Raw genomic sequence first — 12,933 nt, 5'->3', positions numbered from 1 at the left:
CGCCTTGTCCGAGGTTGTTAGGCTGTGTAAACTTGTTTTAGATGTTGCAACAACTGGGGACACAGTTCCCAGTTGTTGCAACATGGCATGAGAAATCTCTAGGTCAGGAGTCTCAAAACTTGTTTGAGTGTGGGGGACAACGTGAGGATGGAGGTTCAAGAGATTTAAAGAGAAGGACCTGTTGATTTCTGCTTTTTGTGAACTCGGTTTGGCCAGCGACCTCTTTAACTTTGATTTGTTAATAGGACTACTTCAGTGCCCCAGCCTATGTCCCGCTCGAGTACCCGTAGAAGTATGAGTGAGTAAGTTTAAAAACCTCCTTACCTAGACTATTCTAAACCATGGCATTTAGTTGGTAATATTTCGTCTCACTTAACATTCTGCAAAGTCACAAAAGCTACAACTGCTGCGGTTACTTGACGACAGGTGTTGAAGGAACAAAAAGTACCTATACTTCATTTCGTAAGTTTTGTTCGACATTGTTAAAGTCATGAGCTAAGAAGCACCTTGTGTTTGAATCTAGTCAACAATGGAGCTTTTTTCGGTAGTCTTCCACGCTTGCGCCTACTCTTGCTCCTAGTGTGCTGCTGCCATTGCCGGAGGGCAGCTGGGCAGTCGCGCTAGCTGCACCGTGGTACAACTACGTAGCCCACATGGTCGTGTTCATTCTGTTTGTCTGCGCTTTGCCAAAGCATCGTTGGTGACATGGCGAAGCATCGGCAGAAAGATAGCTTTCTTCGTTCAACGGCCCTCGAAGAACGCCATTTGTAGTGATACTAGAGTGATACCGTGCAGTGATACCATCGCCTTCCTCCGCAATTGGTTGCTCAAATTGAAGGGGAAAATAGAACGGTAATCGTTTATTCTTCAAAACCTGTCGTGCAAGATACACGTCAAACAATAACGAAAGGAGTAGATCGCGGCTCTTCATCTGGTGATCGATCCTGAGGTTCGGCCTGGCTGCCGAAAAACAAGGCTCGTATATGCAATGCGTGCAGATAATCAAACAATAATGCCCTTAGCCTTTGAGAAATACTTTCAAGAGAAGAGAGCACAAGAAAGCATTTCGGCTGTGATAGACCTTGGAATACCCTTCATCAACCATTGTTTCCAATTTTTTTTTTTTTTTTTTTTTTTTACAGAGCGCAGTGTAAAAACGTTTGTCAAGAAGTTGTTCACAAAAGTACTAACGAGGTAAGAAATTATTGGTACAGAAAAACTTCACTTAAGACGATTACAAAGGCAAGAAATCTCATTATAAAATATTTCTAAAAATTGCACAGTTCTTGGCAAGTCTGTGACTCGTGAAGAACTCGACAAAAAACATGACGTGCATTAGTTGCCAAAAACATTTGATGATGAAAGTGAAAGAAAAAGATGATTTACGAAGGGCGATTGCCTATCTGTTTTGGGGTGCCCTCAGTTTTTAGCACTCCGGAAAACTGCAAAACAAAGAAGAGTGTTTTTTTTTTTTTGTTTTTTTTTTTTTTATTTAGGAGTGCCCTTAGTTTGTAGTTCTCAGAAAAACCGCTGTTGCTGGAAAAAGGTCCGATTCAGAATGTTGATAAACTTCTGAAAAAACTATACATGCTGTTTCGTACAGCGCTTGTGAAACCTCTGCAGAGGGCAGCAACAAGCATAGCCCACCATTAGCGGAAATCCCGACATCGACAGAAGCAGGGAAATTTGTAACCCTAGTGGGACGTGTGCATGTAGACCCCACGGTTGGACGGGACTATTGCTCAGGGTTTGGAGGGAATCTCGGCTCAGGTTCTTTGAGACCAGACTCCAGAAAACAGATGGCTCATCTGTTTAGTCCTATAGGCTCTATCTTGCAGCGATGAACCGATTTCCAGTGATCGGAGGCATGGTCGGAAAAAACATAGTGTAACTATTGCCCACTTGCTGTCACGGCCATTACCGATGAGACTTTCACAACCATCCTCAATTGACCCATTTCATATTGGGCCGAAGGTGCTGGTGTTCTCATGGAACTACAAAACTGCTTCCGCAGGGATTGTTGGCTGGATGATAACTTATTTATCCTGATACAATGCATTGAGATTGCGTCGGTAGAAAAGTGGAATTTAATATGCTGTTTTTTGAACATTGCTAAAGCGCATTAACAGTGTCTCCCATTCCTCGTTATTTGTGAGGCTCCAAGTGCTCAACATGCCGGAAGCCTGGGTGAGACTAATTCAGCGACTTACGACGGCAACAATGTGATGGCAACATTCAAGGGGGTTTCATCTGCAGACGTTCCCGTCGGGGCTGCCCAACGTCTCCCGTTCTCTACATGCTCTACAGATCCGGCGTGGAGAAAGCTCTCGTAAAAACTGGCGTTCACTTTACATCATAAGCAACACAGCGACATGATAAAAGGTTGGCTCCCCGGGCTGGCTTTGGCAGACGACCTTGGCTCACAACGTGGCAGACACGAGGGTACTGCTTATCACATGTGAAGCAGAAACGGATTGGCTCCAACTACAATTCAGTGAAAAAGCAGTTAGGGCACAGGCGAGCTGGTGTAAGTTTACCATTTTTAGACCACCCGAGACTGAGTGGAAGAAACACGACGACGTCTCAACGTCGTCGTGTTTCTTCTACCCAGTCTCGGGTGGTCTAAAAAATGGTACAATTCAGTGCCAGCAAGTCAGCTGTAGTGATGTTTTCCGAGAAAGGCAGAGGAGGCCTTGACACGCCTCCAGAGTACTGCACTTTTTGTTGTTACGCAATGCAAACACCTTGGAGCGATGCTGACTAATTTTGAAGATTATTTGGCGGAACACCACGAGAACCTCAAGACACGAGCCCTGGGAAAGCGAAACATACTGCGTCGAGAAAGTCTTTGGTGCTGTGGCTGCTATGTCATCACCCGAGAACTTTGGAAAGCGGTCACCTTACCTGGACCAACTTTCGCCAATGCCGTTACTTGTGTCCCCAGCGAGACCCGGGGATACCTCGAGCAACGACAAAGGCGAATCGGACGACGGGAGAGTTGCCAATCAACTAATCCAAGATCTTGGCTGGTCCTCTTTTGAAGCACGGGAGGCCAGCAGCAAGCTGGAGTATTACGCCCGGCCGCGAAACATGCGGGGTGGTTGCTGGGCGAAGAGAGTTATACATCTATGAAATGAAGACGACATGGAGACGACGTTAGATCTGACTTGGAACGAAGTGCGGTGCAATCTCTATGAGCAAGGAGCCTCCAACTAAAAAGAAATGGGTCAGCAAGGTGCGGGACGGACAGAGGGAGGACAGATATGCAAGACCACAGAAGCCTACATTTGTACAGATCATTCAAGACCAATGTTGCTCTTCCCAACTTCTGCGCTAATACGCCGGGTAGCCGTCTTCTCATTGAGGCCTGTGGCAGTGCCTTGCGCACCCGCCTGTACAGACGCAAATGTGACAGCAATGTGACGGACACGCTCTGCAGTGCATGTAAAGGTACAGAGGAGACAATACGGCAGTGCGATAAATTAAATAACGGGACAAAAAGTCATACAAGTCCACTCCTAACTTTTAAAAAAGTGCTTCAGATTCTTTTTAAGATGCAACAGAGCACAAGACGTTTCCAGCACACTTGTAGCCGAACCTTCTTCCAAGACATCCAACTTGAGTTGGATGCTTTTGCCAACATGGAAACTAGAATTCTGGTGAACTCAACATTGGATAACGGCAGAAGGATACCCTCGCCCTTGAACCACCCTGAGGTGTTGTAAGTTGGGCGAGTTGGTACGATGATGTAGTGAACAGAACTGTGCACAGAAAGACAAGGACAGAGAGAAGGAACATGCACGACACACAAGCGCTGACTCGCAACTGAGTTTATACACAAAAGGAAGAAAAGGACGTGTTGAAAGTCACGCAATGCGTGTCACAGTGACACAACACCATTTAACTGCAATGTCTTTGCCCCGTAGTCTGATCTAAAAAAAGGTTTGTTTGAAGCAGTGTCACTAATAGGTGCCTAATGCAGCAGTCCCCCAAGCTGTTAATGCAATGCGCTTCCATGATTTCGCGAGTCGCCTTGCCCTGATAGTGTCCAATTATCGTTGTGCCTTTAAAGGGACACTGACACCCCAAAGGTCGTATTTATTTTTATTGTCTAAAACGATGCAAGTTGCAGTCATAGACACGCAAAAAAAAACGCATCGCAAAAAAAAATTTTCCCGCGCACGCGCGCGCCTTTTTATTTTTGGCGTTTGATTTTCCCGCCTCTCGCCTCCTCGCTTCTTTTGATCGGTGACGTCAAGAATCATGAAATTTAGAAGCTTTGTAGGCGACATCTCTATAACATTTAATTACGGCAATCCTAAAACATGTTTTTTAACGCAATTGCGAACGCACTGCGGCCCTTCTTTTTGAAATACCAAAAATCGGGAGTTCGTTGTGGTGCAGTCTCCTGGATTTGTATCCTCCAACGGAAAACAGGCGACACCGCTCAAAACCGGTCCGCCGCAACGCGGGCGCTCGCTCCTTTCCTCCTCGCTTTGGGTCGCCATGGCAACAGCAGGGGGTCGTGAAAGAAAGTGGACTCTCAGGAATCCGCAATTTTTGACGTCAAGGCACCGGCGCCGATCGCGTGGGAACTTCGAATTCGGCATTTGGAAATTGCTTTTTTACTTCACGAATACTGAATTCCCAAATTTAAAATTTTGAGGGTAATGTCCCGGCATCGTTTTCAACCGTTTCGGATAATAAAAAAAAATATGATTTTGATGTGTCAGTGCCCCTTTAAGGATTGGAGAACACGATCAGGAATTGCAATGTACCGGGAGATGCCGTAGATTGCATCTTCCCGTGCACAAAGCAGTGGGGGCCCTGGTACGCAAGACTAAAGGGATTCGGTGAAAGAAACCTAGAGATCCCCAGAAACGACAGGTGCACATGCGCAAAACGTCGCACAATTTAAAAAGAGCAGCCGAAAGGTATGATGTGCCTGTGGTGTTTTCAACTCCCAAAAGAATGGCGCAAACCTGTTCCAAGGTTTGCTTGCTAGCAGAAAACCTAAAAAAAAGTCAAGTGCCAGAAATGCCACAGCCACCCTTGTGCGTCGGGTTCAATTGGCATTGTGTACAGAATCCCACTAAGGTGTGGCAGAAGCTACGTGGGCCAAACTGGACGGTGCCTGAACGATATCTTCACGAGCATGATCGTTCACTGAAATCTACAGTGGGCGGTCATCTTCCTGTACATTGCAATTCCTGCTCGTGTTCTCCGATTCTTAAAGACGCAACAATAAATGGACATTATCGAGACAAGACGACTTGTGAAATCTTGGAAGCGCATCGCATTAATAGCTTGGGGGAGTGCTGCATTAGCCACCCATCAATGACACTGCTTCATACAGAAACCTTGTTTCCAGATCAGACTATGCAGCAAAGACATTGTAGTTAAATGGTGTTGTGTCGGACGTGACATTCACTGCCTGCACTGCGTGACCTTCAGCACGTCCTCTTTTTCCTTTTGTATATAAATTCAGTAGCGAGTCAGCACTTGTGTGTTGTGCATGTTCCTTCTCTCTGTCCTTGTCTTTACATGTGCTTTTCTGTTCACCCTGAGGTGAACAGAAAAGCGTTCATTTGGGTTGCTCTCTTTTTTGTGGTCTGTGATGAAGATATATATTGTGTGGGACTTTGTACATAATGAGATCAGTCTGCCAAGAGATTCACAATGGACGAATGGTCTGGTAGTCCCCCGCTCGTAAGTTGACGATGATATCAGGTTTGATGAAATCTTAGGTCCTCACGAAGAACGACGTAATCGTCTTTTGGTTGGGAAGCAGCTGCCTGGAACTTGCGGTCTTGGTAGTTTTTTTCCTCTTGGCCGAACCATTGATTTCCGGCATGAGGCTCCGCTTGGTCTTACTCGCCAGTTTCTTGGGGTGCGCCTCGGAACCTGCGTGACCAGACGCTAGCCTCGCGTTCTTCGTCTCTGCATTGAGCAGAGCCAGGGGCCGGCTCCCTCTCAGCGTCGGCGGGACGGCATCGTCAGGCGCACGCCGGGGGCAGCTCGACTCCACGCCGAGCTTATTGGAGATGCGCTTGGAGAGTGGTTCGCAGTACTCGTCCACTTCCTCCGGAGACTCGGGCGTCTTGAAGTAGTCGAGCATCCGCGGCACGTTGAGGGGTGTCCCCTGACTGTCCATGTTGTACAGCACGAACGTCGGGTTGTAGGAGAGCCTCCGCGTCGACAGGACGTCCGCCATGCTCCTGAGCACTCGCAGCGTACCCCCTCCGGACCCCCACTCCGACTCCCCGTCGGCCTCGCAGCCCGACAACTCCAAACTCTCGGCAAGGCTGAGCAGGTCCGCCTTGAGCTCGAGCACGCGGTCCCAGGCGAGTTCGTGGCCTCCCACGCTCCGCACTCGAGACACTAGGAGTCCCACGGCTTTCCTGACGGCCGTCGTCGCGTCCTCTTCCTCGGCGAATGTCTGCAGCCGGTGAAGGACGTCGACGAACTCGGACAGCTTGCAGAGGAAGGGTGTAAGCGCGCACTCCTGGACGCCCAGGCGGGCCTTGAGCACGTACGACACGACCGTCTGGCACATGGGCATCCCACTCTCCAGGGAGAGGCGCTTGAGCTCCGTGAAGGCGTCGTGCGGGAGGCGGACGGCGGGAGACGCCATCGCGGTGGCCAGTGCCACTTCGTCCCGGCTGTTCACCAGGACGCGCAGGAAGGCGAGAACCACGTGCGTCATTGAGTCGGTCGCCGCCTCACTTTCGACCCCCGTCGGGCTCGACTCCGGCACGGGTCCGAGCAGCGTTTCCGAGCTCACGCTGACGTCGGACAAGTTGCAGCCCCCGTTCAGGCTCACGTCGAGCGGCATCTCCGCCGTCAAGAGCTGCACTCGCCGGCCCTCGAACAGGGCGGTCAGGCACTCTCGAACGAACTTGGACTTCACCGGCCCGTGCACGAAGAAGACGCACCTGGCGAGGCGCGCACCGACGTCCCCACCGGAGGCGACGATCGCCCTGAACTTGGCGAGGACCTGCCAGTGGTTGGCCGTGTTGCTGTGAGCCAGGAAATCCACGTACTTCTGCACGAACTCGGAAGCCGGGTATTCGTCGGGCGCCGCAAGGTGCTGCTGGTACTGCGAGTCGTTGAAGAGCACCTCGCCGCCCGTGGCGTCGAAGGGCCCGGTCTCCTGCTTGACGCGGGCGACGCACAGCTGCAAGGCCAGGTAGTGCTCTGGCACCGTAAGCACAGTTGTGGCACCGTTCGGGAAGCTCCCGGCACGCCTCAGAGTCTCGACGAGGAAGCCCAGCAGCGTGCGTTTGCGGACGTCTCCTGGGGCGGACTCTGTGCCGAGGACGACGAAGTCGTTGTTCGGCTGGCACTTGGACCTGGCGTAGCCTAGCACGGCCTCCCTAGCGTTCGCGTCGTGATCTGTCCATAAGAAGCAGTCGCCCATTTCACTTTGCTCGCTCATGGCTCCCCAAAGTTCTGATGCTTTTGATGTCCCGTTGTCGGCGCCGTTTGCCCAGTTTGTCCACGGGGGATTTTGACACTCGGGAATTTTGAATCGCTTCGCGAACTTTGCGTTGCGGAAACAGTCGAACGGTTAGCCAGACACAACAGCCACAAACCAGCCACAAACCAGCCAGGTCTAGCCAGAACAATCAGAGTAGGGTAAATAAAAATTCAAAAAAATTTATAAAAATATTGCAATTATTTTAAATTTTAACTACTTTCTCGCGTTTATTATTTCATATTGTTTTCATTGTAAGTAATTCTTTGTTAGCGAAAAATCAATAAAATCCCGTAGAGGAAGCTGAGCCAAGATGGATGGATGATGGATGGATGAATACGGCTGAGCCCTTTGGATCGGGCGGTAGCTTACGCCACCTAGCCATTCTTACTTGGCTAGGTGGCTTACGCCACCTAGCCAAGTAAGAATGTTGCGCCATCTGTTGGACGCAAAGTGAATGAGCGGCTGTCACAACGTTGAGGCGTTGCCGTTGCGTTGAGACGACCTCTTTTTTTTTTTTCTACTTGTTTTTCGTTCCCTACATTCCTTCCGTGCTCTAGTGGACGTGAGCTCGGACCGTACGCCAGGCCGCAGGATTACGGCAACGTCGAGGGTTTCCAGCCCCCGTGGACCTCACCTGATCCAGGTTAGTGGACTCCAGCTCTCCCCGCTCTTTCTGACTGCCAAGTGTACGACTTCGGCAAAAAGTCGGGCGCGAGCGTAAGCCTGCCCGTCACCTCCGGATCGCCAAAGAGGTGGCGATCTGCGTGGAGCGTAGAGCACTGTGGTTTTGCGATCGGCCACGCAGTACGGAATTTCGCTACGCGCGCCCGTTCGTTCGAAAAGCACGGACGAATAACCCGATTGCACGTCGTAGTGAGGAACCGTTCGGAGGCTCGCCGCTCCGAGCCGTCCTGTCAAATATCATGCAACCCTTCGGGAAACGCTTGGCGCTCTCCTCAAAGAAAACGAATACGTGCAACGGCACTCCGATCTCGGCCCGCGAGCTCGACAGACATTTTCACCACGTTGGGTCAGTTTCAATCTACAAAGCGCGTTTCACAGCAAATGCGCGAGAAGCCAGCCCTCGCGGCGGGGGTCGATGAAACGGATCAACTCATCAGCTCAACCGGTGATGCGAACGTCGCAATTTCGTTTTGAATGAATGGGGATAATCGGTCGCGCCACATGGTTCCGCCTGGACGGCATTCCACGCAGTATTCCACGAGATGCGTAGTACGCAACAATCGCGGTGATCCTGCTTTCGTTCGCACACTGGAGAGTGACACATTTCTGTGGCCGCTGGGTCAGGCCAGCGCGACTTGTCGGGGATCGCTCAAAGCGGCGAATCGAGCGATCCCCGAATTTCACAGCATTGTTCGGAGAGGCGTGGCGAAGTGCCTGTCGTTGGCACATCGCTCGTCCCACTGAGCAGCAGCCCGCTTTCGGAGGACAGACAGGCACGATCAGACTCGACCAAAAACAAGAAAACGCGCATAATGCATAGACGAGCCGAGTTGCCCTTGCTGAACCCGTAACTCGACTCAACTCGCACGCGTCTTTGCATTTTCGGTCCTTGTCTGCGGGGTTGAAACTTCGAGTGCTGTGGCGCAGTCTTCAGTTTCACGATGATACGATGTAGGAAGCGACGGGCCTCTTTGTTGCGCCGGAGCGAGCGCCGTTGCCGAGGTCGCTGATGCGGAAAAGCGCGTCTGTCGGAGAGCTCGAAGGCCTGCAGGCAGACGGGTCGTTGGCTTCTCGACTGCTAGGTCACGTGCGCGCTGCCCGCCTCCCGTCAAACGCAACGACGACTAGGCGATCTGGGAAAAAGACGTAGAGGCGAGCGTATTTGGCCCGGTACAAGCTAGGCTAATGGGCCTGCAGGAGACGTCTTTGCCAAACGGCGGCTGTCGCCCTCAGTAGGTCTCCTTTCGAGTGAATGGTTCTCATCGCCCACCAGATGCAAGTACCCGATTATGACAGCACTTATCTGAGCCTGTTTACTCGGCTGCATACTTAAATTATGGAGGCCTCTCGCGTCAGACCTAGAAATACCAACCTGGATGGCCGTTGACACAGTGTCGATAATAAACCGGAGGGAATGATTTATTTCAGAGCTTCGGCCGCAGTATGAGCTAGCTCGTTTAATCCTTGCCAGACGTGTACGTATCTACTCGAGGTAATGTAGTTGAACTACTTTTCTGGGTAGTTTAGGAACTTTCCATTACATTTTTATTTCGGCAATTAGCAGGCCTGTGCAATTGATCCATTAACTTAATAATTGATCAATTATTGCTTTAATCGCGATTAATTTTTTTACAGGTTAATCGTAAAAATAAACTAAAAATTCAACGCTTTCACCGCGCAGATCTTGACGAGTACACCTGTATGAAGGGCAAATTTTAGGTGAATTTGGTCCTAAAGTAAACTATAGGAACGACATATGTAACTCCAAACAATTGAAGAAACACGTGGCTCGGCAACTTCAACGCCGCTCGAGTGTACATGAAGTACTTTAAGTGCATGGTACTAAAGTACTTAAAGTAGGTTCAGAAAATCTGTATTTTATTAGAAGTACTTACATTCCCTGAGCATATGTACTTGCACTTACGTATTTTTGTGGTACTTTTCGAGGAAGGTAAAAGTCCCGAATTCAAAGTACATTCTCCGAATTTCAAAACTAGAAATGGCATATCGTCATGTAAAAACGCGCTATCGTCTTTCGAGACGTCATCTGGTCATTTCTGTGAGTGAGTTAATGGCGGTTATAAGAAAGGCACAAATAAGTGTGTTATAAGTTGATTGTGTTAAATAGTTCGCCAGCGAGAGTAAAACAGCTACTCTGTAGCGACTTGACTTTGTCCAATATTCGCCGCCATTTCCAAAAAAAACAACAACAACAACAACAAAAAAAAAACTGATACACTTTTGACAACCTCCGGGGGCTATGCGTAAACAATCATTTTTTGTGCAGGCTGCTGTTGTTGCTCTCGAGTCGATTTCCGATCTCGAGAATGCTCTACGTGTGTTGTTTGAATAAAAAAAAAAAAAAAAAATATATATATATATATATATATATATATGTGTGTGTGTGTTTCTGGCACGCCTTTGTAAACGGATTTGTAACACCGGCTTTTTTTTTTGTGTGTGTGTACGTGTGCGATGTACAGAACGCAGTGTACATTCTTTGTTTTCGTATTATCCTCCCTGCTTTGGCCCTTAAAGGCCAAAGCAGGGTGGATAATACGAAGCAGGGTGTAAGCTACTCCACCGATTTTTTCATTGTCTCCGATTTGCTTGAAATTTTGCTAAACTAACCAACAAACATCGCGAAAATAGTATCCCAAATATTAGGTCAAAATATTGTTTTTTCGCGAAGTTATTGACTTTACAGTTTTGGTCCTCACCGTGTTTTTCAAGCTCAAAGTCTCTACTGGCAACAATGAAGTGGAAGGCAGGGGTTCACTCTTTGGGCTGTAGATTTCGTTTTAAACTGATTCGAAGCAGTTTCATGGTGTCAAATGAATGCTTGGGAAGCTCGCTGCAGTACCCGCGCTCCAGCACGGAACAAATGATTGGCATATTCTATTTTTTGGCTGCTTGCTCGACTGGCAAGCCTGCCTGCCACTGACGTCACGGCCCTGAAAAGCGCGCGTATATTTGAATGTTGGTTTTTGCATCATTTTCATTTGCCGATTTCGCAATAACTATTATGAATTTCGCGATTCTAAATAGCATACCGGAGAGAGTAAAGGCCGGGGAGTCAGAAAATATAGTTAGTTGAGGTAGCTCAAAAAATCGGTGGAGTACCCCTTTAACAAAGCTGGCAGTATTGTGAAATAAAAAAAAAAAAAAAAGTTAAAACAAAACGTATAGGGGATGAAAGGGCACCATGAAAGGTTATGTTAAAAAGTACTTGCCTTACTTTGAAACTATATTGCATTTATAGTACTTTACTTCAAGTACATTGCGCCCGGTGTACTTACTATTTTACTTGAAATACGTAACCTCTAATTTAGTTTGTACTTCGAGTACATTTTAGATGTACTTTACGCACAGTGTAAACAAGCAAACACTGTCTGCAAAATGGAACTCGGGCAGTGCATTAAACTTCAAAGTAACTTCGAAAGTAATTCGCTTTTTTTTACGGTAGTTAGTAATTTACTCAATTCCTTTCCGCTCAAGTAATTTCTAGTCTACTCAAACTACTTTTGAGAGCAAAAGCTTACCTCGATTCCTTTTTTTTTTTTTTTTTTTGAGTAGCGCGTACATGTGTGCTCCTGGCTCGGTTCGCAGCTGTGTTTCCCCTCGGAAAAGGTCGGGTACATTCGCTGTATCAAGTGAGGGTGGACTCTTCAACAGCGGGCCTATGAGATTGCCTCGACTCCTTTTTTCCAACTACATCGCTAACAAGATGCTAACGACATGGCATCACCACTTCACGTCCCAAACTGAAGCGGACATGCTCGAATGAATGTAGCGAAGCGACTCCAGAAACTCAGCTGTCACGGCGATTTCCAGGACCCAAATAGATATGACCGTCACTCTATCGTTATTCCGGCAACTCTGGCTGCTGCATGAAGCTGTCTGTCTGACCTTCGCTACGACCACGTGACCCAGATATATTGCGCGTGGACGTCACTTCGGTGCAGGATTTTGGTTGCCCGTGTGTACTTTAGTTTTGGTGTCAGGGGGTCCTTCTATGCTTCGCCGAGGAGCACAAGACAGAACCGCGGAATCCCCGGCGGATCCAGTGGATCGGGAACGGACAGCGTCCCCAAATGTTAGGCGGTTGATGAGAGACTAATATTTTATCGTGGAACACCGAAGATAATGATAAGAACAACAACAAAAACTATATTTTTATCGATGAAGAAGGATCCAAAGCGATCCGCATATGTAACTATAAAAATCTAACCCAAACAGCTGCTCTGGCCATTTCGACGGCGGGCGTCTCTGATTAGAATGTGTAAGCAATAACAATGTTGTGAGGAAGAAAAGGATCCGAACAAGAGGACGACGAAGGCTGTGCTCGAGCAGTGATTTGGTATCGACTGCAACTCCCTTCATCCAATCATTTACCTAACACTGGGTGATTTCAGATAAGATCGAACAGGGGGTGGCTGGTCGACCTTTTTAATTTGCTTCATAATTTTATATTTTGTTTCCCGATGTCCAAAATAAACAAAATCAGAATTATTTTCACCCAGAAAAAAAAAATCGCGAACGCAAAAAATCGTACATCACGTACAGGTGGAAAGTCGCATTTGCTTGCATAGCCGGAGGGGGCAACTTTGGTGATTAATAACTCAAGTTATACTTCTTAAGTTAGTTTAATAATGTTCTGGTACAATTTATATGTACTTAGCAATACAAAAAAAATATTGTTATTCTTTAGTATGTTTTAAAAAAATAAATAAAAAACAACAATTTCGGCTCTTTGACCCAGACTTGTA

General features: G+C 48.0%; 2 protein-coding genes across 3 annotated transcripts in view; one reads left to right on the top strand and one right to left on the bottom strand.

The window, feature by feature from the left end:
* Positions 1 to 5,236: 5,236 nt before the first annotated feature.
* On the bottom strand, positions 5,237 to 7,601 carry LOC8052263. The gene has a single exon (XM_002436033.5). The coding sequence runs from the start codon at positions 7,436 to 7,438 to the stop codon at positions 5,744 to 5,746; it is 1,695 nt and encodes a 564-aa protein (XP_002436078.4). The 5' UTR covers positions 7,439 to 7,601; the 3' UTR covers positions 5,237 to 5,743.
* A 369-nt stretch (positions 7,602 to 7,970) lies between these two features.
* LOC8037732 (ecotropic viral integration site 5 ortholog) overlaps positions 7,971 to 12,933 on the top strand; it is a 114,203-nt gene continuing 109,240 nt past the window's right edge. For both annotated transcript variants that reach the window (XM_029966293.4, XM_029966292.4), the window contains exon 1: positions 7,971 to 8,123. The gene's annotated coding sequence lies outside the window, so the exon portion shown is untranslated. The remainder of the gene's footprint in view (positions 8,124 to 12,933) is intronic.

The sequence above is a fragment of the Ixodes scapularis genome, unplaced genomic scaffold (assembly GCF_016920785.2).
Source record: "Ixodes scapularis isolate PalLabHiFi unplaced genomic scaffold, ASM1692078v2 PGA_scaffold3__209_contigs__length_174095766, whole genome shotgun sequence".
Lineage (NCBI taxonomy): Eukaryota > Metazoa > Arthropoda > Arachnida > Ixodida > Ixodidae > Ixodes > Ixodes scapularis.
Note: the sequence above shows the minus strand (reverse complement) of the source record. Positions and strands in the feature narration are given on the sequence as shown.